At 40.8% G+C, this 27,139-nt stretch overlaps 1 protein-coding gene across 2 annotated transcripts; it reads left to right on the top strand.

Annotated features, from left to right (window-relative positions):
* Positions 1 to 18,294: 18,294 nt before the first annotated feature.
* LOC119775316 (gastrula zinc finger protein XlCGF26.1-like) lies at positions 18,295 to 26,046 on the top strand. 2 transcript variants are annotated; one of them, XM_038273251.1, is made up of 3 exons: positions 18,295 to 18,448; positions 19,014 to 19,079; positions 24,116 to 26,046. In XM_038273251.1, the coding sequence occupies exons 1-3, from the start codon at positions 18,376 to 18,378 to the stop codon at positions 25,606 to 25,608; spliced, it is 1,632 nt and encodes a 543-aa protein (XP_038129179.1). In that variant the 5' UTR covers positions 18,295 to 18,375; the 3' UTR covers positions 25,609 to 26,046. The 2 variants fall into 2 exon arrangements, with proteins under 2 accessions (XP_038129179.1, XP_038129180.1); XM_038273252.1 differs by lacking the exon at positions 19,014 to 19,079 and having other exon boundaries at positions 18,335 to 18,391.
* The last annotated feature ends 1,093 nt before the right edge of the window (positions 26,047 to 27,139 follow it).

Here is a 27,139-nt window from a genome sequence, read left to right as displayed (position 1 = left end):
GATCAACATCTACTGCTGGATTTCACCAGGATCCCCCAGATCATCTTACACCGGATAGGTAGGAAACACCTGATAGAAACGATTCACTGATGATGCACACTGTGGATTTTAGCCTCACCTGATTGGAAAACTCATAGATATCCATAATAAAGGTTAGATGTCTCGTCCGCGCTGCTGGCCAATGGGGGTCGACGTCCGCACGTGGCGGCCATCTTGCCACAGGCAGCTCGCTCATTCGCAGCAATGGCTCTGTTCTTAAGCCTAGGACGTGTCCTCCAAGGACGCGGTCTACCTAGACTGGATCCTTCGAAGTCCTTGAAAATAAGGAGACCGGAAGAGTTTTGGCTGTAAATTCGACCAGGTCCACCCTTTGGCGGGTTTTACCGCCGTATGCTCTGTTGCTTAGCAACCGTGAACGTTGACACATAAAGCAGGAAAAGAATGAATACAGAAGTTTTTAAAACTGTTTATTTATTTCTTTTTTATTGTGAAGTGAACAAAGACTACACTCACAAGAATCCAGAATGGAATAAAGGTTCCAACCACCGGGAGAAGGAACAAATCAAATCAAATGTAATGATAGAAACCTTAGTCAGTTAAATAACATGCTGCTGTCATTCTGCACATCTCTGATGTTGCTGCTATTTTCAAATATCCATTACTGTAAAAATGTCCATAGCTGCATATTGGTTATTTATTCTCCAGTTTTATATTGTTAAAACACTTTACAGAATTATATTGTTTATATTTTAACTCTTCCCTATTATGTTATTCTTATACATTTTTCTAAGGTCCTCATTTGTGTGATCATTTTCAATAATCTTTCTGCTGCTGTAAATCTGTCCATTGTGGGAAGGGATTTTCTATTCTATAAAAGGGGTAGAAAGATATAAGTAAATCTAAACAATATATTTATAAAAAATATATCTGCAAAATCTTTAATATTCAACAACAAAAAATACGAAGTTAAGCATATTGTGCAAAATAGCAATAAAAGATAAAAATCCTATCAGATTTATAGTCCCCACCCTGCAAATATATAGAATCTGTCCTTAAATTCCAGCCAAACCCATTTACACAGTAACAGATTAAAACCTTTAGATAAACCAAACATTACCGCCACATATCTGACTCAGTAACCATTAAAACAACTATTTTCATTCATTTCAGACGGAAAGTTATTCACCGACTTGGATTATATTAAACCGAACTTCCAATTTTCACCACTGTTCGGCGCCAAGTAACCTTTCCTCTGATCCCGGCTTGCTTGGTCTCGCAATGAATCCTGGGTAAACCAAGGATAGCGAGGATACATCGGACCCGTCCTTCAAATCGGGCAAAAAGAAGGATGCATTTTAAGGCCGCATAACGAGGACTCTTGGAATCCGACCAGACCTCGGCGCCGCCCTATGACGTAATCGTCCTTCGAATCCGGTCTTCTAAGGATGCGTCCTAGGTTTTCGTACAGAGCCAATGTGTTTTAAAGGCGCATGTACTGAAATAACTATAACTTCCTCAATTGTCTAACGATTCTTAAACTGTTTGGTTTGCTAAACAAAAGTCAGACATGTAGTTATGATACTGCACACTTATGAATAATTATAACCATGGAATTTCATATGAAAAGAACATTGAATAGAACATACAGGTGCAATAAATATACACATGCACAAGGTATTTATGTTAAATCAATATATGCTATTAAAACTCAGTGTACTGAATGGCAACATATATATATATATATATATATATCATCTATATATATATCTATATATCTATATCTAGATATATATATATCTAGATATAGATATCTAGATATATATATATCTAGATATAGATATCTATATAGATCTAAATATCTATGTATAGATATCTATATAGATATATATATATATATATATATATATATATATATATATAGATATATATAACACTTTTATTTGGGTGTGATTAATTATTTCACAGTCCTAATTTATTTATATTTACATACATACTTTTATAATATGAATATTATTGTTATAATAAAATATGAAATACTGACAAAAAAGGCTTATGCTGCGTTCACACCGGGGGCAGCAAAAGCAGCAAAATCACGTCTGCTGCTTCATTTTTACTGCTTGTACCAGTGAGTTCTGACGCGCGGCTGAAGCAGCTTTGCTGCTCTGCCTGCGCGGTCCAAAAGTGGCTCTGACGCGCGTTGGGCGGAGCTTCACTATCCTTTCTCTGCCTTGCAGCTATATTTGCTGTGATCAGTGGGAATAAAGTAGTTTTAATATGTTTTTAAGTGAGAAAATACACCTGAAAACTTCATCTGTGCAGTCAGTTCATCCAGATTACAATCCTGCCTCCCAATATTATTTCTGTCGGAGCCGCTCAGACCCCCACATACCGGTGGTGCGCCGACAGAAGGAATCCATTCATCAGCAGCCTCTGGCGGGTCGCCTCCTCGCGGTTTACCGCGGCGGCTGGTAGGTGTTTTTCATCTAAATAATCCGATCTGCAGGCACCAGAATAATAAAAGCGAACATATTCTGCCGGCAGATGTATATATTTTAAGTTAATTATGCGTTAATAAACTGTTTAAGAGGAGTAATCAGAGCGGTCTGTGTCATCAGCGCTGTGTCTCTCTCCCAGCCAGCTCCCAGATCAGCTTCTCTGATTGGTTGACGCGGCGCGTCGAGCAGCAAAAATTCAATTTTTCCATCTCGAGCAGCAACGCGTTTGCGGCGCGTCACACGCGTCAGATGCCAAAGTGCGCCCGACGCGCTGCTTCAGCTGCTCAGACGCGCTGCGCTTGCTGCTCGAAACGCGCCGCAGGACCTTTTGCTGCGCCTTGACGCGCGTCAACCATTGACTTTGCATGTAAACTCGCTGCTTCTGTCGCGCCAGCTGCCCCCGGTGTGAACCCAGCATTATGCTGCAAAAAGTCCCGCGGCGCGTTTCGAGCAGCAAGCGCAGCGCGTCTGAGCAGCTGAAGCAGCGCGTCGGGCGCGTTTTGGCATCAGACGCGCGCGACGCGCCGCAAACGCGCTGCCGCTCGAAATGGAAAAATTGAATTTTTGCTGCTCGACGCGCCGCGTCAACCAATCAGAGAGAAGCTCCGCCAAATGACGTAGCTGTGTTTTCAGACTGGAGGGAAAGACGGAGAAAACCCGGGAATTTACGAAGATGGAAGAGAAATTGATCATTGCTGTTTGCTCTCATCCTGTGATTTATGATCAATCAAGTCATGAATATAGAGACAAGAGCAGAAAGGACAAGGCCTGGAAAAGGATAAGTGAGGAAATCGGACTCTCTGGTAAGTTATCCAGGCTTTTACAATGTTAAACATACACTTTCAATATATTGCTAATTTCATGCTGCTCAATAAATGTTTATTCAGAGGATGTATGCAGGAAGAGGTGGAAAACTTTGAGGGACACGTATGTGAGGGAGGTTAAGAAGGAAAAAGAGAGAAAGAGAAGTGGTGCAGCAGCAGGGACAGCACAGAGGTGGAAATACCTAGCGGTCCTGTCCTTCCTTGAACCCTTCGTCACTCCACGAGAGACCACTAGCAACATGCAGGGAAGGGTCGAGGAGGAGCAGGCCGCTGAGTACAGCCACCCAGAGGAGCCAGAGGATTATTCAGGGCTATCTGATGCCAGAGGTTTGTTTAGTGAGACAGTTAAAAATGATCAGGTTTCATCTCCTCTGTTTAATTTATAGTGGTTCATATTATTAAATTGTTTTAATAAATATATTGACAGAAACAGAAACAACAGTGTCTCAGAACCAGCTTGCTGAGCTGTCTGCCTCTTCCTCTGAGCTGGCTGGACCATCCTCTGCTCCTGGACCATCCTCTGCTCCTCGACCATCCTCTGCTCCTGGACCATCCTCTGCTCCTCGACCATCCTCTGCTCCTGGACCATCCTCTGCTCCTCGACCATCCTCTGCTCCTGGACCATCCTCTGCTCCTCGACCATCCTCTGCTCCTGGACCATCCTCTGCTCCTGGACCATCCTCTGCTCCTGGACCATCCTCTGCTCCTGGACCATCCTCTGCTCCTCGACCATCCTCTGCTCCTGGACCATCCTCTGCTCCTCGACCATCCTCTGCTCCTGGACCATCCTCTGCTCCTGGACCATCCTCTGCTCCTCGACCATCCTCTGCTCCTGGACCATCCTCTGCTCCTCGACCATCCTCTGCTCCTCGACCATCCTCTGCTCCTGGACCATCCTCTGCTCCTCGACCATCCTCTGCTCCTGGACCATCCTCTGCTCCTGGACCATCCTCTGCTCCTCGACCATCCTCTGCTCCTGGACCATCCTCTGCTCCTCGACCATCCTCTGCTCCTGGACCATCCTCTGCTCCTCGACCATCCTCTGCTCCTCGACCATCCTCTGCTCCTGGACCATCCTCTGCTCCTCGACCATCCTCTGCTCCTGGACCATCCTCTGCTCCTCGACCATCCTCTGCTCCTGGACCATCCTCTGCTCCATCATCATCAGGTGTGTATGGAATCAGTAAGGTACTGTCTCCTCTTCTGTTTGTTGTTGTTCAATGAAACACCAGATAAAAGGAGACCTTATTTTGTGATCCCCAAAATCCTATATTCTGCTCTAATTATACTGTCTGCTTTTAAGGTCCATCGAAGAAGAGGGTCCGGAAAAGGCAGCACATTGAGCCCACAGATTTTGAGAGGGAGATGTTGGAGGTCCTAAAATCAAAATCCACATCTGACCCCTGCTGTGAGGACGATTATTTTCTGCGTTCTCTGCTTCCTCTCCTGAAAAAGGTTCCACCAGAGTCAAAGGACTTTGTAAAATTTCAAATTCATAAGCTATTGTATGAAAGCAGCACTGTCACGCTTAATCTGGAACCATCAGAGACCACAGAGTAATTTTTTTTTACATAAAATAGGTGGCACTTTTTGCAGGAGAGGAAACAGACATTTTCATGTCTTTTTTTTCCTTTTTGTTCACGTTGTATGTCTGTGTTGAATTAATGTTTGTTCAAAATCTGTTTTAATAAATATTTTATGAATTTACATTTGGTTTAATTATTTAAACTATCACTTTGATCTTTCATTTGTCAGTTCTTTTAAATAGTTGAAGTGAATTAAAATATTTATATTTTACAGTATTATTCATTTAAAGATGAAACATTTTGATAAAATGATAGATTCAGGAGCCACAAATCACTAACATCGTCTTTAATTAATTTTCCCAAAAACTTTTAAGTGAACTGTAACAACGGTCTTGGTTTTGCTTGTGGTTATGCCGTGATTAACCAGGAGCAGGAGTCAGAAACAGTTCCAGGCAGCTACTTTCTGCAAACAGGAGGGAGACAAACAGCATAACATATAAATGTTTTCAACACAATCATGTTAACAAGTAAGGAAAATGATTAAGTTATATAGAAACTAGGCTCTTGAAGTTTTGGTGGGTGGCTCTTAAAAGAGCCGTTGTGCGTCAGTCCTGTGGAGGACATGACTACTCAGTTGGCTGCCATGGAACTGCTCCCTCCTCACAGAAGTAGGCCATGAATGCCTCTCTGGCATCAGTTGCCTCTCTTGCTGCATGGTTTGCTCCCATGCGCCCCACATCTGGAAGGGGATCTTCCTTTGTTCCAGCTCCACTCAGTGCAGGTACATGCCCATTTGCCCTTATGAAATTGTGAAGAACACAAGTGGCCTTCACACATTTCTCCACAACCTCTGGGTAGATCTCCAGCTGACGGCGAAACATCCTCCACTGGCCAGACCAAATCCCGAACGCATCTTCCACCACCAGACGAGCCCGTGACAGACGATAATTGAAGATGCGCTGCTCTTTGGTGAGGCCGCCGCGTCCAGGAAAGGGCCGCATCAAATTTCGCCGTAGTGGGAACGCCTCATCTGCCACAATCACATGGGGCTGGGGTCCTCTGTGGTCAGCTCTGGGGAGGTGCTGGTCAGGTGGAAAATTCAGCGTGCCCTCTCGCAGAGCCTGGCCAAACGTGGAATGGGCCAAGATCCCACCATCGCTTGTTCTCCCATAACCCCCAACATCTATCACCCGGAACCTGTAATGGGCATCAACAAGGGCTAAAAGGACCAATGAGTGTTCTCCCTTGTAATTAAAAAAGAGAGAACCTGAGTTGGGAGGTGCTTTTAGCTTTACATGTTTGCCATCCAGAGCACCACAGCAGAGAGGGAAGTTCCACCGCCTCCAAAAATCCTCAGCAATGGACCTCCACTCATCTTCTCCAGGCACAGCCATAAACTCTCCCACAAGGCAGTCCCAGATGGCTGTAACAACAAAGCTGCTGGCAATTGACCTGTATGAGTCACCAGTTGCAAGAAACCTGAATTAAATAAACAGAAAAAAAACACATTATCTATCTCATTTATTTTAAGAAAATGCAGATAATTACACACACACATACAGTATATATATATATAGACATATATATAGATATAGATACACACACATATACATATATATATATAGAAATCTATATCGACATCTCTCTATATATATATATATATATAGAGAGAGAGAGAGAGCAATATATATATATATATATATATATATATATATATATATATAGAGAGAGAGAGAGAGAGAGAGAGCAATATATATATATATATATATATATATATATAGAGAGAGAGAGAGAGCAATATATATATATATATATATATATATATATATATATATATAGATATATATATATATATATATGAGCTACAAATTCATCAAAGTGTTTAAAAAATACCTTCAGCATGTTATACTTTAACTAAAATAAGCCCTCCTTAATTGTTATCACAGCAATGAAATAATTATTTTTTTCAGCACCGATACGAGCCTTCTTTCTCACTAACCTGAGACAGATGGACAGGCGCTCTTCAGCTGAAATTGACCGTCTGTAGTTTGTGTCCTGGTAGGTGATGCGGGCACCAATGCGGGACAGCAGGTCATCAAACTGGGCTGGGGTGAGACGATGGTAGCGCTGGAAGCGACCCTCGTCGGCTCGGAGTTCCTGGAGTAGATGGTGAAACTCTCCACAAACTGAACGCCTCTGAATTGTTTCGTGAATCCAGATATGACGACGACGCGCCCGAAAACGGCGTTCTCTAGCTTTATTTATTAAAATAAGCCAGGCGACTCTCTCAATTTCATCCGCCATTGTTCCAGGCAAAGAAAGGATAGTGAAGCTCCGCCCAACGCGCGTCAGACCCACTTTTTGACCGCGCAGCGAGAGCAGCAAAGCTGCATCCGACGCGCGTCAGAATTCACTGGTACAAGCAGCAAAAATGAAGCAGCAGACGCGATTTTGCTGCTTTTGCTGCCCCCGGTGTGAACGCAGCATTATTGTGTGGCAACCTCTTGGTGTAGAAGCATAATCCAGGTTTCAAATTAAAGGTAACACTTTGAAGTTTCATGTAGACTATTCGGATTATATATCAGGGGTAATTACACAAAAGTTCCTATTTTTAAACCATTATAAAAGTGACATTTATTTGCTATTAAAATTGGTGCAATAGTCCCCTTCACAAGTATATATAGATGTAGCATGTTGAAATCCCCACCTACACTACTGTGATGGTATACACATGGAAGACAGAGATTTAAAAAATGACCCAAAAAACATAGCTTGGCTAATGCCCTTTGAAAAGGACGGTTTTATTGAGCTTCTGTATAATGTACAAGAGACCGTTGTCCACAAGGCCATCAAAGCGGACAGGAAGGTAGCTGTGGTCATGTACTAGTGCAGGAATGTCAGCAAACGGGGATGGAAGATCTTCTCCTCCTGCTTACACATTATATAACCTGCAGAAACAAAAACAAAAGTGACCAACAACAATTCACAGTGTATCAGATTGGTATATCAATATGTGATTAAATTTCAATGATACACATGCCCTTTGAAGATGAGCTGAAATGTTTGGCAAAACACCATCTTTAAGTCGGACAGTCTGCCCTGTTCAGTCAAAATCCTCACTCCTGAAGTGCAGTGAAGACGCCTGTCATTTGCAACAAAACTGTCCCTTCTCAGGGCAAGTTCCCACAGCCTCCTCATCTCTCTGTTTTTGGGAAACCTTAAAAACGTGAGAAATGTTCCCAGATGTATAAATTATTGTCAACATTTCCAACCCTTTTTCGTTCTTTCAAAATTAAGGATAAGCACAAAAAGACACACCTAAATGAAATTTGTTTGGGGTAATTGTATGTATGTATGTATGCACTTGAGAATGACACAACCACACTAAACTACTTATAAAAAGTTGTCCAAATGAAACTAATACAAACTTATAAAAGCTTTGAGTCAACAACAGTCTTGTAATACTATTATGTCATAGCAAAAGTCTGGCATCTTCCTTTTAATAAACCCAGCAAATTCCTGTAACATAATGTAAGATGTGTTGACAAACCAAATCGATTGGAAATCATGTTAAATTCTGCCTCTTCCAATGATGTAAAGTTGCTTGGTAACGTTAGCAGCTAGCTAAACTGTAACGTTAGCTGCTAACTTACTAAAGTTAGGTCTCACTTCGCAGCTTCTTGTTATTAGCCAGCTAACGTTAGGCTAATAATGAAAATACAACAACATTCAGATTATTGTTATTAGCCAACTAATAACTACAACCACATCCACAAAGATTGCAATTTACACCAAAGATTAATTGTCATACAATCGTTATAAGGCTCGGGCACATGACGTCACACGTTGCGCGGCAGACATATTGATAGCTGGTCAGCCCACTGTTTACACTTTGACTTCGCGCCTGTAAGGACTAGCTTTCTTCTGCTAGTAGTTTGCTTAGTTTTTTGCCGTTTCATTTTACCTCTGCTGTCGTTATGGTCACCCGTTGCTGTGTCGTAGGGTGTAGTAGCGCAAGCTGTGACTGGACGGGGAAAAAAATCCCAAATGGATTGTCTTTTTACCGTTTTCCAACCTGGAGGCGTCTCAATGGAAAACAAATGTCCTCCATAACAAAGAGTCGCCGGCTAGCATGGGTCGCTGCTGTAAGACGGCCAAATATAACTTTCAACTCAATCCCTGCGTCCATGAGAGTGTGTTCCCGGCATTTTCATTCTGGTAAGTTACAGAACATACTGTTTTTATTCATCTATCTCCGCCCCTGCGTGGTAGTACCATGCTAGGACAGTCCTATATCATCAGAATGTAACTACATTATCCCTGGACACGTACAGTCAGCACAAGATTTATTTAGATACATTTTTGATGTTTTACGTTAGTGCCAGCACCTAGTCTTATCACCACAACAGACACCACACCATGTTGAGACGGTAGCTTACCTTGGCTTTGATGACTGTGTTCTCATTCGGCTTGATAACTTCCATGTCATGAACTTTTCCATCTGTCAGCTGTTTGTAAGCCTCTAGCGACTTGTAGCAGCGAAACTCTTCATGTGTGTAGGCACTGACGCCACACACTAGATACGAAAATACGTCCTCCCTCGCAAACGGCGGTAGAAATTCTTCCCCAACGCACCACTCCTTGCTTTCTACTTCGTAGGGATCAAGTCCGTTTATGAAGCCCATCTTTTGCAGATAACGGTCCCTGGCTTCCCTCTGCAGTGTGTCTCGGTATATTCCGCATCCTTTCTTCGCTTTTAACATCGCTGTTTACTCGTCTTTCTGCTCTGTCTCTATGCTGTTTTAGGTCTTTGTTTACCGTAGCAACTAGCTACCAACTAGCTACCAATATGGCGGCGTACCCAGAATGCAACGCGCTGTGCCCGAGCCTTATAGGTGTCAGTAAAACCTATATAATTGACTAATAATCTCAGCCTTGATAACTTGCGCAAGTAGCCGTGATGCACAACTATGCTGCGCGATTAAGTCATTTTTCGACAAGTAAATCTGCAATTTCGACATGTTCAAGCATCAAGAATTATAGCCACTTTCATAATGTTTGTAAAAAACCAAACAGTTTGTAAATCCGTCAAGAATTCAATGAGATAAGAGTATTTGTGTTCGTGCTGATCACTCAGCTTACATTAGGTACCACAGAGCACAACAGAAAGCCTGCCTGAGGCAAGATGGCCGCCGGTGATGATGTTTGAGACTCCGCCGTAAGACATCTAGCCTTTATTATGGATATCTATGGGAAAACTGCTTAGAGGAAATCAACATGCTAAGCTAAAGATAACTTCCTGTTGATAGTGCGTTCTCCTAAAACACCTTCACTGGATCTATAAAGCAGCAGATCCACTTTAAGATCCCCCACTTCATTTTAAAGCTTTCAATAGCCGTATATTTGTTTTATTGAATTGGCTGATAAATAGACTTTTTTATTGTTATGTGTTATTATTATTTTCAAAAAAGAAAACATACAATCTATGAACATATATTCCAGTTCATTATAATTGTAAAGCCATGTTTCTAATCTATATCGATTGTTTCAGCCTAAATTGTCCAACTGTTCATAACATACATCCCTATATTGTGTCAGGAGAATGATAGCAGAAAAAAACTACTAGAAAACACGCTGTCACGCCTGTCCTGACTATGGTGTCCATGTGCCATGTGCACTTATAGACATCCTTGTGCTTGAAAATAATGTTCATGACAGACAATCTGTGCTTCTTTTAACTGCTATTTTTTAACCGGTCATCCAGGGGAATTTAAGCCCTTTGTAAACATAGCCTCTGTTATCATTCAATTCAGTTTATTTATACAGCGCCAATTCACAACTCATGTCATCTTAAGCCACTTTATAGAGACAATTCAGTCAAATTGGTTTAAAGTTTTTTATCTAAAGAATCCAGCTGATTACATCGACTAATTGACTCAAAGCCAATTCCTCACACCAGTGACAGTAGAGAGAAAAACTCCTTTAAAAAAATGTTTTTTTTCTATAATCAGTTTTAAAGGTTTAGAACATACAGATGAACAAACAAACAGAACCCAGATGCACAGATAGAAACATGAAATATTACAGTTGACGTATATTGCACACCAGACATGTTCACAAGTCATTTTTTGCAAGTCTAAGTCAAGTCTTGAGAGCTCAAGTCAAAGTCAAGTCTCAAGTCTTGAGAAGGCCTGTCACAATTATCAATTAATCGCACAATAAATTCTAATCACTCCATTAATTAAAATAAGTGCAATAATTTGCATGCTTGCTTGTTTCTCCTTGTGTTTTCATCTCCGTCACTGAGATGGTATAGCTTAAAGCTTACTATTATATCTATGGAATGAACATTATCTTGAACTGGTGAATGGAAAATACAATTTAAAAAAGCATGCACGCAATGTTTTTCCCAGTTATATTTTGCATCTTTATTTTTTTCTTTCAAAAACAACAATTTTCTTACAGTATTTACCTGAAATTTGTGGTCTAGTTTTAGGCCACATCCAATAATACCAGGACCAAGACTCGGCGGTTGGTCCTGGGATTATCGGATGACCCAATAAGTGAACCTAAAATCCTGATGGGGTGAGGGGAGCGACGACACCGCCACATCAACCCATCTCATTCCTGCTTCGAGCCCGGCCCCCCACCCCGCACACGGACTGGACCACCCCCAGCAAGAGCTCCCCCCGGGACCGGGGCCCACCCATCCTGTGCAGGCCACCCAACCAGAACCCCCCCACCCACCCAAAAAGTACTTCAACCAGGCACTTCATGCCCCTCCTTCCAACCTTCTTTGGGGAGAGCAGAAGCGACAGCCCCGGCCCCAGCCAAAACCACGGACCTCACTCTTCCTCCAGGCCCCAGACTCCGGGTGGCAGCCGGAGAACAGGGGTGTGAGAAGACCCCGATCCTCCCTGCTGAGTACCAAGAGGGGGTGTCTGGCATAGTCCACCCCCCCTCCGGGAGATAGGCGGTGCCAGCGCACCCCCCCATTCGACAACCCTGAACCCTCAATGTCTAGGTGTGAGAGGGGATGAAGGAAGCTGACCGTGGTGAGGCCCATAAAATAAGACACTATTCCTGCAACACCAATCCGAAGAAAAGGAAAACCACACAACACAGCAAAGCACAAATCCTGAGCCCCATTAAAAGCTCTGATTCCTCCATTCACACCCCCCCACAAAAAAAAAAAATCCCTCTCAGTGAAGAAGAACAGCCGAAAACAAGTCAGTGTCCAACACCCACCGCCACAGCGCGAGGACCCCTCCACCCAGCCGCTCCTCTCCAGAAAAATCAACATGCCTCCCCCCCCCCGGAGACAACAAGCCCGCCGAACGGGAAACCCACAAACAGCGCACGGCCAGCACGCCAAGCTCAAAATTCTTTTGTCTTAATCTCCAAAGCAAGTTGATAATCTGGCTGCTCATGATTCCGTTATATTCATATCTAAGTTTAAGTATTTCCCTACAGTCATCAGGTAATTCGGAGGCTTGATACTTTCTTTCCAAGTTAGAGAGACCAGAGTTGATTTCAAATAAGCGTTTCTGCCTTTCTTTTTTAAGGGCTGAGGTGTAGGAAATAATTTTGCTACGCAGAATGGTCTTTGACGCTTCCCACAAGATGGAATCAGATACTTTACCATTATCGTTTATTTCTATAAAGTCCTTTAATTTAGAGGTTATGTGTGCAACAAAGTAATCGTCATTAAGAAGGTTTGCGTTACGTCGCCAGGAGTAAGCCTGCCTTGGAAAGGACAGGTTTAGTGATATAGCTAGGGGACAATCATCAGAAATCAGTATGTTTTGGTATTTAGAATCAGCGATTTGGGAGATAAGATTGTTACTTATTACGAAATAATTAATCCTGCTGTAAGATTTATGCACATGTGTGTAAAAGGAGTACTCTCTACCCGTAGGATGTTGAGTCCTCCAAATATCCACCATATTCCTTGATTGGGGAGATTATTTAGAAGTCTGGTGGATGCCAGTTCTGATGCTGGACATTTAGATGATCTATCAAGTAAGAGGTCACGATAACAGTTCAGGTCCCCTGCTATTATTATGTTTGAGTAATTTTCGTCTGGAAGCGGGTCAAACACTTTTCTAAAAAATTAGGATCATCTGAATTTGGGCCATATGTATTAAGGAAAGTTAATGGTTTTGAATTTATGCTGCCAGTCACCATCAGGTACCTGCCCAAAGGGTCACCAAGAAAAGATTAAATATCCTGAATTAGGATATGCTTTCTTAATAATATGGCTATACCACGCGCATGTGAGGTGAATAGCAACTGGTATATTTGAGGCAGCCAGCTACACTTCAGTCTATGTTGTGCGTTTTTTCTTTATATGAGTCTCTTGCACAAAAATACCTTCCACATCCAATGACTTCAGATGTTTAAAAACTTCCCCCTTTACTGCACTACCAAGACCTTTAACATTCCACGAGATCAGTTGCAGATTTTTCCCCTCTGTTTGCCCATCTCCATGAGCATCAGTCATTAAACAGATATATTGTCAGAACTCTCAGTTTTGATGCTGTATGATACAAACAAATAATATATATGCATCTATGTAAAACGAACAGACAAATGACACACCCCTCGAACTCCCCTCTCCCACACATCTACATCCTGTAGACGCCGGGATGTACTCCCACATCCCAACGTCTACAGAACACAACGCATATCTTCCCCCCTTTGAATGAGACAGGAGCTGCCGGACATCTGTCAGACCGTTCACAGTCAAATCCCTGCACCTCCACCACAACAATAAATAAACTGACCAATGAACTAAACAACTGTACCAGATAGTCTTAAAATGTATTTTCTGAAAGAGCAGACCCGAATTCAGTCGCGTTTCCCTTCCTCTGCCGATGAGCCGTCTCTGCTTGACCCGGGTCTTTAAATACCTCAGGGGGCTCACCGTCCTGCCATTGCAACCACAGCCGGGCTGGGTAGCACAGCTGGAACCTGCTTCCATCCCCTCTCAAGGCCTGTGTCACGTTCCGAAAGGCGCTGCGCTGGCTCATTACTATGCTGGTGTAGTCAGGGAAAATCAGAACTTTGCTCCCCCTGTATTCCAATGGCTGCGTCCTGGCAAGGCATAAAATTAGTTATTTCGTCTGGAAGTGATGTATCCGGGCTATGATGGTGCGCTGTTTCTCACACACCGCCGGTTTGGGCCATAGAGAGCGGTGCATGCGGTCCACCTTCAGGGGATGCGGGAAATGTTGTTTTCCCAGTAGTTCGGGAATGAGCTTAGAAACAAACTCAGTTGGTCTCCCTTCCTCTGAGTTTTCTTTTATGCCAACAATTTTAATGTTATGTCTTCGGGAACGAGCCTCCAGATCCAGCAGCTTAAATTGCTGCTTGGCTGTAAGCTTTGTGAGCTCCCCACATTTCATCTCAAGTTCCCCTAGATGCTCCTCATGTGCGCTGGTTGCTTATTCTTGGCCGACCATGCGATTCTGCAATTCAGTCTGTGCAGCTAAAAGGTTGAAATTTAGCTTCGAGAGCATCAAAGCGCTCATCTAACTTCTCAAGAATTGGCTGACATACTCTTACAGAATTCCTTGCACATCTCGAGCGTCAGGGTTTTGTCAGCCGAAACACAGTCTCTGGGTTCGCTCACAGTTCCGTCGGTAGTGCCACTGCTAACATTTTTCCCAGAATTTATGGCTTTCTTCGATGGTGACATAATGCCCTAGACTAACCAAAGGTGCAGAATCACCAATGCCAGCTCAAAGGTGGATTTATCTTGGTATTTAGAAATGTATTTGAAGTTGTGGTGGTGAGCGCAAGCCAACACGTCTACATCTTACAGCTGCGCACTAGCATCCCCCAAAACTCCCTTTTAACAGGAGGAAACCTCCAGTACAACCAGGCTCAGTCTGAGCGGCCATCTGTCTTCAGAGATACAGAAAGAAGCAGAGATACAAAAGTTGGCCTCATCCCAGAAACACAGACAGGCAAGCTTTAAACCAGCTCCCATGCCAGAGGATGAAATGGAGCATATACAGTTAGTCACAGTAAGAGAAACAGGACAACAGTGAAAAACAGGCTCCAACATCTATAAACAAAGGCGTTGATGGCAGCAGCACAGCTGATATTTCAATCTAGGATGGAGTCACAGCCAAACAGGAACAGACCAGATGAAGCTACTATGATGAGAAAAGGCAGAGAGAGCATAAAGTAAGAGGTTCTACTGGGCCTGGGCAAAAAATCGATCCAAAGAATTAATGCACATTTTTTGTTGCGGGTAAAGAAGTGTAATCTTTTTTTATTTTTTAATGTAACGGTACATTTTAGGCTCCCCAGATTTTATTAGCTGAGGTGTTACTCTCAGGTTGCAGTTTGGCAAACGACAGCTCATCACAAAGCGGGAAAGGTTATAACTACAAGTGAAAAGTTTGTTCTAAAAAAAGGAATAAGGAATAATAATCATCTGTTGTTTGGAGCTGCAGGGCTTAAAGTTCTCCTGCATAGTGATGGATTTCTGGCTTGTATGAACTGTGGATTGTGTTCTGAAATGCATATTTTAAAACTATCAGAAAAGGTTTCTGGTCCAGATGGCTAACAAGCTAGCTGTTAACAGAAACACGGCTGCCAATAGCGCATAGTATAAGCTTCAAATGGCCAAGTACAAATTCTATTCTGGATTTAACAGGAAGCCAATGAAGAGAAGCCAGGATAGGAGAGATATGATCTCTCTTTTTAATTTTCATCAGAACTCTGGCTGCAGCATTTTGGATCAGCTGAAGGCTTTTAACTATAGTTTGTAAACCTCCTGATAATAAAGAATTACAATAGTCCAGCCTTGAAGTAACAAATGCATGGACTAGTTTCTCAGCATCACCCCTGGACAAGAGATTTCTAATTTTTTGCAATGTTTTTGATATAAAATAAGGAAATTTGAGAAACTTCTTGATAAGGGATTTAAATGACAGGTCCCTGTCAAAAATATTAGCAAGATCTTTTACTTTATCATATAAAATCATTTGAATCCCATCCAAATGAAGGGACTGACTAATGTGCCTCTTTTTTAAATGACTCTGGTCCAAAGACTATAACTTCTGTTTTGTCTGCATTCAGGAGCAGAAAGTTAAGTTATCCAGGTTTTTTTGTCTTCAAGACATGCCTGTAATCTATGTAATGGGTTAGCTTCATCTGGATTTATAGACAGATATAGCTGAGTATCATCAGCATAACAGTGAAAATTAATCCCATGCTGTCTAATAATTCTAGCGATTGGGAGCATATATAAAGTAAAGAGAATTGGTCCTAGCACTGATCCTGGTACTCCACAGGTAACCCTGGAGCATGAGGAATATTTATCATTAACACAAGCAAACTGAAATTGGTCAGATAGATATGATTAAAACCATTCTACTGCTGGTCCTTTAATTCCTACAAAATATTCAAGTCTTTCTAAAAGAAAATATTGATCGCTGGATCAAATGCAGCAGTGAGATCTAACAGGACAAGTGCAGATACACGTCCATTATCTGAGGCCATGATAATATCAGTTGTGACAATTCTCGACGGATCCTACCCTTATGCCAATGGATCTTGGAAAAATAGCCATCACTGTTTTTTGTGGCCTTATTAGCCCCATGGGTGATTGATAGGTTTTAGCTTCAGACAAACCATAATAACCTCCTATTTTATTTCATAGTAAATATATTTTATAGGGCGACAGTGGCGTTGGATGTAGAAGTTTGCCCTGAAATCGAAGGATTGACGGTTCAAGCCCCGACTCCGACTTTCAGTGTCGTTGTCTCCTTGGGCAAGACACTTCACCTGCATTATCTTCTGATGGTGGTCAGAGGGGCCGGTTGCACCAGTGTACGGCAGCCCCGCTTCTGTCAGTGAGTCCCAGGAAAGCTGTGGCTACAATGTAGCTTACCACTATCAGTGTGTGAGTGTGTGTGTGAATGGGTGAATGAATGTAGTGTAGAGCGCTTTGGTCAAGTCTCCTGACTTGAATAAAGGCGCTATATAAGTACAGGCCATTTACCATATAGTACCCAAATGCATTGTTGTTCCTCTCTACAGGATACCATCAGGAAATTGATGACTCAAAAAATCTTCTTTCCACACATATTATAATGTTTAATGATCTTTTATTAGCAAACTCTGACCCAGCAAAGATAGCGGTAAGTCTCAAGTAAAATATCAAATAGAAAATAAATAATATGGTTCAACCATCTGACCCCTCCTTTATGATGTCTGAGTTTCTTAAATCGGTCTGGTCAAATTTCTTTGTGTCTTCTGAGAATCTTTATTTGGTTTGGTCAAATGTCTTTTTGTCTTTTGTCTTACTTTGCTCTTCTGAGATGGGAACCCAGACAAGAGTTCCCAGATTAACAAAAACTTGCCTCTTTTAACGTGTCCAGAATGGGATTCTGCATTTCCATGTAAGGGACTGAAGGTGATCAACTCATCATCCAGAACTTGCAGTCCTTCCTGCATCCAGTACAGTCTAGACTTATCAACAACTGGCCCCAGCTAACAAGGGCTAAACCAACAGTTAAGGAAGTCATAGACATCATCATCTGCTGGCCTCTGGGAGGCTTTGAAACAGTCGATGCAGGTCCATCAGATTCTTCAACTGCTTCTTCACTGAAAAAAACAAACCAAAAATACTGCATATTTGCACCATATAGCTTAATGCTCTGAACTTCCATATCAATGTTTTTTTACATCACGTTTTTTCTCCCTCGCTGTTTACATTTGATCACTGCTGCACTTTATGGGATGGAAATGTTAATTTACTGTTTGGAAAGCTGAACTAAATGAAATTTCATTTTGTATACAATCTAACAACTGAATTCTTGTGTCACTGGGATGTTTTTATCACTGTACTCACTTCATTTTCTGGTTCAAACTGTTTTAAAGGGAATAAATCGTAGCCCTGTTGCCCTGCTGATAGCTTAATTTTTAGCAAAACAATAGGAAGGCTTTATCATTTAGCCCTGTTCATTCTCTTTCTTACCATAATGTTTATTTGTAATACCATAGAACAGGGAAATTCCATTAGAAAATTATTTAAGATCTGCTCAGCCTCTGACACATTGAGCTGGGGTCTGTCTCTTCCAGGCAGAGGTGTACAGGAAGCTCTGCTGAGGGTAGGGTGTCTCATTATTCCCTCATTTGCCAGACAGTCACTGTGGTGTTGGATGTAAATGTTTTACTTTCTATCATAATTATTTGTGAGGAAAACAAAATTAAGCCAGAATGAACTTCATATCTTCAGGCTGCTTAACATGATCCATACACTGCTCAACTCAAGGACAGAGTTTGGTTCTTTTATGTGAGGTGTCCTTTATTTAAGCACCAATAGAAAGTCTTTCTGCTGTTTGTCTTTCAGACCGCCTGCAGGATTATGTTGGAAAAGAGGAGGATTTCTCTGACCAGCAGCTCTTTGGACAGGAGAGGAATTCCAGTTTGGGCCAAGAGGAACCAGAAGCTCTGCAGATAAAAGAAGAGCAGAAAGAACCAGAACATCCCTGGACTAAAGAGGAAACCATGGAGCTCCCTATAGGTGAGAACGAAGAGCAGCTTGTTCTGAAGCAGAAGACGGAAGAGAAACCTTTCCCATGTTTTACTAGCCTGGGTGCCAGTCCGAACTTAGTCCCGCCCACAAGGTTTGAGTTCGGGGAAGTTCGGTCTGGCTCTGCTCCATAGTAGCGCGAGTATTAAAGCCCACTGTCAGGCGATCCAATCAAATTGTCAGGGCGGGCTTTATACGATGATGGACAGATGATCAAGAGTAACGTTATCAACCACGTGACCAATGCGCGCTTGGGTGACAACAATAATGGCTGCCGCTGGAGAGTTTGGGTGAGTAGATTCTGCTATTAGGTCTGTTCTAGAAGATATCGACAGCAAATTAATTTTAAAAGAGGAACAGAGAAACGCGATCAGGGCTCATCTTCTTATTCTAGGCGTGAAACTGCACGCTTTGATTTTTGTGGACAACAACTATGCCTCGCTTAACATACATCACGCACTCCGTTGCTCTTATTGGTTGTAGGTCTATCCAATTGAGTGCAGAGGCTTTTTTTTCCCTGGTTCGTTCAAAACACGCCCCATAATCACAGCTCTATGGAGCAGTATCAGACTCAGATTCTGACTAGAATTGAGTCGGACTACGTCAGGCTAATGTTTTACATGTAGAGAAAACTTCCTTAAAAAAGAACATTTAATGGATCAAATGAGAACTCGCACAGGTAAGAACATTTATGAATGTCCATTCTGTGGAAAAATTTTCATAAAGAAGTGTGATAGGCTCATCAGAATTTAAAGCCACCAACAAATCTCTGAAAAGCATTCCTGCATTATCCATGGTTTTATTTTCTCTATATTTCATTTGATTAAACAGAGAATCTCTCCACGGCCTCTTTTACTAAAACAGGGGTCATGACACTTGACCATTAATGTGCAAGAGCTTAGAGAGCAACGGGTGAGGCAATTCTCAGCAGTTATGCTCTTCTTCTTGTAATACCGGTTCAGCAAAAAGTTAAAGGGCTATTCCACCTCTTTTCTTAAAATCTTAAATGTTGTTAATCTGCTCTTCTTTAAGAATTATAGCAATCAGACGTTTCTAACCTGGCTTATATTATTCCAAGTAGGGCTGGGCGATAAATCAAATTAAATTATTTCATGTTTTTAAAAGTCCACAATTTGACATTTTGCTAAATCATAAAATCAAGGAAGCCTCTTCTTCTGCATTTTTTACTTGCACTTTTGCTTCTCTACATATTTCCTCCTTCCGCCTGGTAGCCTCCTGCACAGTTTACTCACGCCATGGCCGCTGCTCAATCGGAAGATTTGGTACAGAGAAAAAGGACTCGTGTTTGATCGATTATTTGGAAGTTGTTTGGCTTTGACAAGGCCGATTTGGAGCTGTATGAAAAGTTGGTTTATTTTTTACAACTACTACAGACTTTTGGTCCAATTATATCGACATGAACTGGGCTCTCAGCAGCTGCTGTTTAACAAACCACCTACTTGTCAGAAGATCAATACAAGTTGACTGTTTGATAAATTATATATTTCAGCAAATTAATCTCTTTTTTTTTCTTGCATTTCTACTGGATATATGGATGTGCATTTTTATTTTACCGCTAAAAAATCTACTTATTTTTGCTGGGTGAACTTTGCACGATATATTTTTGAATAAGTTAAACGTATTTCAAAAATACATGCTTGTAGTTTTTAATACTTCAATTAGAATCGATTAAAAATGTAATCCTCCACTATGATGACAAAAAAAAATCAACAATTAATTTTTTAGCCATATCGCCCAGCCCTAATTCAAAGATAAAAACAGAATTTTTAAACCTCCTTTTTTGTTTTGTAAAAGCTCTTTCTCCCTTGTGAAACTTTAATAAAGAGCCCTGGAAGGGCTATCTATATTTATTTAGCATCTTTTTTGCTGTTAAATTCAGCTCCTACACCGTAAAGGTAAGGGACATTCAGTACAATTCTTCGAGCTGATTGGGTACCCACCTCCCATGTAGAGCTCCTAGCCCAGGGGTCTGCAACCTTTCATATCCAAAGAGCCGTTTTGCCCAGAGTACGACCAAATAAAAGTTGTTTAGAGCCGCAAATAATACCATGACTTTTTCTAGAAAACCTTTTTTTTAAAAGCTTGTATAGGAAATTAGTTGTTAGCATCTCAAACAATAAAATCATATATTTTTAATGTTAAAACATATAATTCTCCAGCTAATTCATAGAGAAATGTCTCTGAAAATATATTTCTGGTTCTTTTAAACTCATTCTCTTCCATCTTATAAAAAACGCTAAAGCTATTGATACCGGTATATATTATAGTAAATTATTTAGCTCTTTCTATACATTTTAGCCAGTATTAAGAGCCGGTGGAGAGGGTCCAAAGAGCCATATGTGGCTCCGGAGCCGCAGGTTGCAGACCCCTGTCCTAGCCAATCACAGCAGCAGTAGCAGCTGAGACAAATCAGATTCTTGATTTGTTTTACGGTGTTAACTGATAATCAAATTCTTACCAAATCCTGTCAAGAGGAAAACACAAACATCTTTTTCACCCTTAAAGGCATAAATCGTGTCCTTTTGTTCGTTTTTCTAAAAGAAAGAGAGGCTATTCCAGCTGATACAGGAGCAGACATATTTGTTTTAGGTCTGCAACTAACGATTATTTTAAAAATCGATGAATCGGACAAAAAATTATTTTAACCTCTTTATTCCAAAATAAACATTTTAGACAGAACAAACAAGCACACAAGTACAGGTTGCTCATTAACTGTACTGGTGCAATATGAAAAATAAATGTTTGTGTTAAAATTACGCAAACTTACATGAGGAATGTAGCTGTACATCCACAAAATATAGGGTACTTTGTTTCATAAAGCGCAAAAAAAGACGGGGATTTTTGTTTTTAAAAGCCCCTAAGGCAGGGGTGTCAAACCGGTTCCACAAAGGGCCATGTGGCTGCAGGTTTTCTTTCCTACCAAGCAATAGCACACCAGACTCCAGTCATCTCATCAAGTGAGTCCAATCTGAACATGATGACTTGATGAGATGACTGGAGTCTGGTGTGCTATTGCTTGGTAGGAAAGAAAACCTGCAGCCACATGGCCCTTTGTGGAACCGGTTTGACATCCCTGCCCTAAGGGGTTCAAACAATACGTCCCCCCATTTCAACAAATTAGTTTTTTTTAGACTAGAAGAGTTCTGCCTTTTAAAACAGGAAAGTATAGCAGTTAAAGTTGCTGCTTGAGAAAATACTGAACCATAGATCTTGCTGGATTTTATTCTGCTTTACTTCCATAAACTGCATAAATTTACTTTATCTTTGCCAGAAGATTTAAACTTTAAAAGCCTTGCCCTCATAATTTGCAAGTTAATTTATTTATAAAGAAAATATAAACGGTTCTTAAGCTAATTCAAATGAAAGTAAAAGTAAAATAAGTAGCCAACCTTATCACTGTCTGTAACCTACTAACACGGTAAGGAAAGCATCAGATGAGCTACCTGAGAAACTAACGTTACGTTTCCCCACTTTAAAACCAAACAAACATGGTCGCTCATCCTGCTGATGAGCTCTCTTCACTGCCATCGAAGGCTCCAACGTGTTTTCTTTTCAGGTGCTGCATCATAACAGCGGTGCTTCCGTGCCATGTTCATTTGTTTTTACAAAAGTTGTTACGACTTTTTTCACTGTACAAAGCGCAGGCTATTTTAATTATTGTGATCAATTTGCGCCGTCAATCCCGGCGCATGCGCGCTTCATTTGCAGTCTGGACGCTGAGGGTGAACATCCTGCGGCTCTGACTGCAGCGCTGAGAGGGACTCCTGTGGGAGAGGGAGAACGGGGTTGGGATGGGGGAGGCGCCCCACGGCAGCAGCTGCCGCTGGAGGACAAGTTTAGGAACGATACATGCTTTTACGTAAGAGTCTCCAAAAGCCGCCAGTGACACCGTAAAAAGTCGCCAGATTTGTCGCTTGTCGCTTTTTTGAAAAATAGTCACTGGAGGGGTCTGAAAAGTCACTAAATATAGTGACAAAGTCGCGGAGTTGGCAACACTGCGCACCTGCGACGCTGACTCGCTCTGCCGTATTTTTTCCCCCATTTCAGTCAAGCAGCAGTGATGATGACGGCGGCGGATGACGCATTAATCGCGCGACACAACTAATCTATGATGAAATTCGTTGCCAACGCTTTTAAAAGTCGATTTTTATCGATTTTATCGATTCGTTGTTGCAGCCCTAATTTGTTTAGCTTCAGCCTTCTGCCTCTAGTTGAGATGATGTCGTCATACACGTCTCTGCATTTCAAATTGTTCAAAAGGAAAATTTGACTTCATCATTATTCTATTGTCATCCTGTATGTTATTTTAATGCTTTAGATCTCAGGTTTATCACAGTGATGCACAGTCTTTTAAACATTGACTGAGTCATCTAATAGGTGGAGCTTGAAATGCAAGAATTGTTTTGATGAGAATAACAAAAGGTTTGTCACAGGAATGTAGAGTGGATTAGTTTTTACTCTACGTAAGCTTCAGAGTAAAGTAGAAATAAACTGCGGAGCTGAAAAGACTGAGCTTGTGTTTTGTGATTGAAGTCAACATTTCTTCTACAGAATGGAAAAATTGTTATCTATGTTAACTTAACCCTGTTTTTCTTCAGATGTTTTGCATTAGCAATATTGTGTCTTAAAGGGGAACACGTTTTTGTTTTTTGTTTTTTACATTGGGCCCTTGATTTTATGTGATTACATCATGTTCTACTCACCCATATGAGTTTTGTGTCATTTGGAGCCGTTCTGAAGATATTCTGTTAGGTTATATCCAAGTAACGTCTTCCTATGGGCAATGAGTTGAAGGCACAAACTAAACTTTTAATAATTTATTCTTTATGGTACGCCAGCATTCATAACATGTAGGCCAATCACTTGGATATTACAAAACTGAATATCTTCAGAACGGCTCCAAATGACACAAAACTAATATGGGTGAGTAGAACATGATGTAATAACGTAAAACCAAGGGCCCAATTAAAAAAAACAAAAAAACAACTGCATTTCCCTTTAAGAAGAGGTGCATTATGTCTGTTTGCAGTCTAGCTCTGCACTGCGGTCAGCAAAGACAGAATGCTAGATAAAAAGCTGGATCAGACCAGAATCGAATGGAGCTTTGGCTTTTTGAAGTGCACCTCCCTTTTATTTTGGCCTTCTGTGATAAATGTGTGTGCATATCCTCGTTAGGGGCTTATCCATAGGGTCACAGTGGAGCTGGTGACTCCACTGCTGTGAAAATATTGCAAATATTCAGTTCCATCCCCACAGCCTCCACTCTGGGTCTCTGAGTAAGACCCTTAACCGCCGATTGCACAGCTGACCGCTCCCCAAGGGGATGGGTTAAATGTAGAGGTAGTTCTCCAGTATGAGATCAATAAAAGGAAAAAAAAAGATAATAATCCTCGACAGTTGAGCAAAAAAAAAATAATCAAAAAAATAGTTTAAACATTTCTTTAGTGGTTAGGATTCTGCAGGGAATCGGATTTTAAAGCTGTGATGATAAAAGTGGAGGTCCAAACCTCACCAGATAATGGATAATCAATCAGTCTGTTATAACCTTATGTTGTGGTGTCAGAGCTGAAGTGCAGTCTGGGTTATGTAATTCCAGTCTGTTTATATGTAGTTAGATCAATGCAAGGTTGATTAAAATGAAGCGTCCTGTCTTTAACCTACAATAGAAACTCTTTCTGCTGTTTGTCTTTCTAGACTTCCTTCAGGATGATGTTGGAAAAGAGGAGGATTTCTCTGACCAGCAGCTCTGTGAACAGGAGAAGAATTCCAGTTTGGACCAAGAGGAACCAGAAGCTCTGCAGATAAAAGAAGAGCAGAAAGAACCAGAACATCCCTGGACTAAAGAGGAAACCATGGAGCTCCCCATTAGTAAGCAGGGAGAGCAGCTTGTTCTAATGCAGGAGACTGAAGATACAGGAGATAAACCTTTCCCATGCTTAACATGGGGAAAAAACTTCATAAAAAAAGAAAATTTAATGGATCACATGATAATTCACACAGGTGAGAAGCCTTTTGAATCTCTGTCCTGTGTAAAAATGTTCAATGAGAAATCTAATCTTGATACATACATCAGAATTCATCAAGGTGAGAAACCTTTCTCCTGTATGATTTGTAACAAGAAGTTTACTAAAAGGAGTTATCTCACTTCTCACATCAAAATTCACACAGGTGAGAAGCCTTTCCCCTGTACCAGTTGTAACAAGAAGTTTACTAAAAGGAGTTTACTGGCTATACACATTAGAATTCACACAGGTGAGACGCCTTTCCCCTGTACCAGTTGTAACAAGAAGTTTACTAAAAGGAGTTTCCTGGCTATACACATTAGAATTCACACAGGTGAGACGCCTTTCCCCTGTACCAGTTGTAACAAGAAGTTTACTAAAAGGAGTTTCCTGGCTATACACATTAGAATTCACACAGGTGAGACGCCTTTCCCCTGTACCAGTTGTAACAAGAAGTTTACTAAAAGGAGTTTCCTGGCTATACACATTAGAATTCACACAGGTGAGACGCCTTTCCCCTGTACCAGTTGTAACAAGAAGTTTACTAAAAGGAGTTTCCTGGCTATACACATTAGAATTCACACAGGTGAGACGCCTTTCCCCTGTACCAGTTGTAACAAGAAGTTTACTAAAAGGAGTTTACTGGCTATACACATTAGAATTCACACAGGTGAGACGCCTTTCCCCTGTACGTTTTGTAACAAGAAGTTTACTTCAAAGGGTAGATTGGCTCGTCACATGAAAATTCACACAGGTGAGAAACTTTTCTCCTGTACCATTTGTAACAAGAGCTTTACTGAAAAGAGTAATTTGACTTCTCACCTGAGAATTCACACAGGTGAGAGGCCTTTCTCTTGTACCATTTGTAACAAGAGCTTTACTGAAAAGAACAATTTGACTTCTCACCTGAGAATTCACACAGGTGAGAGGCCTTTCTCCTGTACCATTTGTAACAAGAAGTTTACTGCAAAGGGTAAATTGACTCGTCATATGAGAATTCACACAGGTGAGAAGCCTTTCTCCTGTACAATTTGTAATAAAAACTTTACCGAAAAAGGTAAATTGACTCGTCACATGAGAATTCACACTGGTGAGAAGCTTTTTGAATGTCTCTCTTGTAAAAAAAGCTTCACCTCTAAGTTTAGTATTGATAGACACAAGGGGAGAAGCCGTTGTCCTGAATGATTTGTGACAAAGGTTTCAAATGATAAGGTAATTTCGGTTATCAGATGACATTTATTCATGCATGATCTGTAATGATTTTTATTTTTGAATTAAAAAAAACAAAAAAAACATTTGTTTCAAATAAGTTACAGCAGTTAGACGCCACAGGAATTAGCAGTAGAGGCGTTTTCCATGTTTGACTGTTGATAAAATGTCTCTACAACCTCCTTCACCTCATTACATGAGACACTCACGGGTTGATGGTTTTTTTTGTGAAAGCCATAAATTAACAGCTCTGTTTATATAGAAACTAGAACAGATAAGGTGTTATATGCTTTTTCTGTGGCAGCTCCTAAGCTGTGGAATGATCTGCCTCTGAGCATAAGACAGGCCTCTTCTCTTGCTGTTTTTAAGTCCCTTCTTAAGACTTATCTTTTTTCCTTGGCTTTTAGCACAATTTTAAGGGTTTACTTTGTTTTATTCTTTTTGTATACTAATATGTATTTTACACTTGTTTTTTCTCTATTTTATAATTTTATTGTATTTTATGATTGTGTACAGCACTTTGGTCCTGTCCGGTGCATAAAGTGCTTCATAAATAAAGTTGGTATGGTATATTGTAAACCTGGTAAATATTCAGGTCCTGGTTGAATATGTGGATGTGAAAATCTGAAAGGTAATAATTTTGGGCTTGATTAAATTAGATTTAAATGGCCAAAAAAAGAATGTCACCTTAATACAAAAAAAAAAAGTATAAAAGTTTAAATTCACAGTTTTTCTGAATGAATGTAAATAAAATCACAAGTTTTATTTTTAGGACTAAGAAAAGTTTAGCTGCATGATTGCTATTAGTTAGATATATTCAAAAACAGTCTTTTATTCAGATGAAAATATCCTCGGATAAAAATAAAAGCAAAGCTAGGACAGATTTAATGTGATTTGCTCTGTTTTGCTGATGTTTTTGGAGGATTTTATAAGAGATCAGCTGCAAATGATCAGAGTTTTTCTAATTCAGTGTCTTGTTGGCTTTCATTAGCAATGCATCAATCAGCCCTGCTACGTGTGTTGTTGAAACCAGGCCCACCAAAACTCCAACTGTTTTTGGCACAGTGTTAGAGCTATGGTCAGTAGATATTAGGACGAAGTAGATCATCTATAGAGTAGTCTCAGATGAAGATTTGGGACATATATAAATGTGTGTCAGTCTCAGAGTTAGTCAGGTACAAGCTAATCAAGTGGGAATACTTAAGCACTTATTGTTTTGCTCTTTTTATTTTTCGGACTTTAACTAGTCCCACAGTTTTCAACCGATTTCAACAACTTTGGTATCAAAACGTTCAGCTTGTTCAGAAGAATTCTGTCTTTTGGTAAAGAAATTAATGTAGTTTTCGCGATATTCAGCTTTTTCTGCGTTTTTTTTATCCCATTTAAATGCATGTAGAATTCTCAGATTTCAGCAAAATTCAGCCAAAACTTCACCATCTTTGACCTTTATCTACTTCATCATACTTTCAGCTAGAAACACCATTCAACTTTTAAAATGTTCTCAAAA

Source organism: Cyprinodon tularosa, unplaced genomic scaffold (assembly GCF_016077235.1).
Source record: "Cyprinodon tularosa strain WSP-4 unplaced genomic scaffold, ASM1607723v1 ctg867, whole genome shotgun sequence".
NCBI lineage: Eukaryota > Metazoa > Chordata > Actinopteri > Cyprinodontiformes > Cyprinodontidae > Cyprinodon > Cyprinodon tularosa.
The sequence above is the reverse complement of the archived record's forward strand: the minus strand, read 5'-3'. Positions and strand labels throughout refer to the sequence as shown.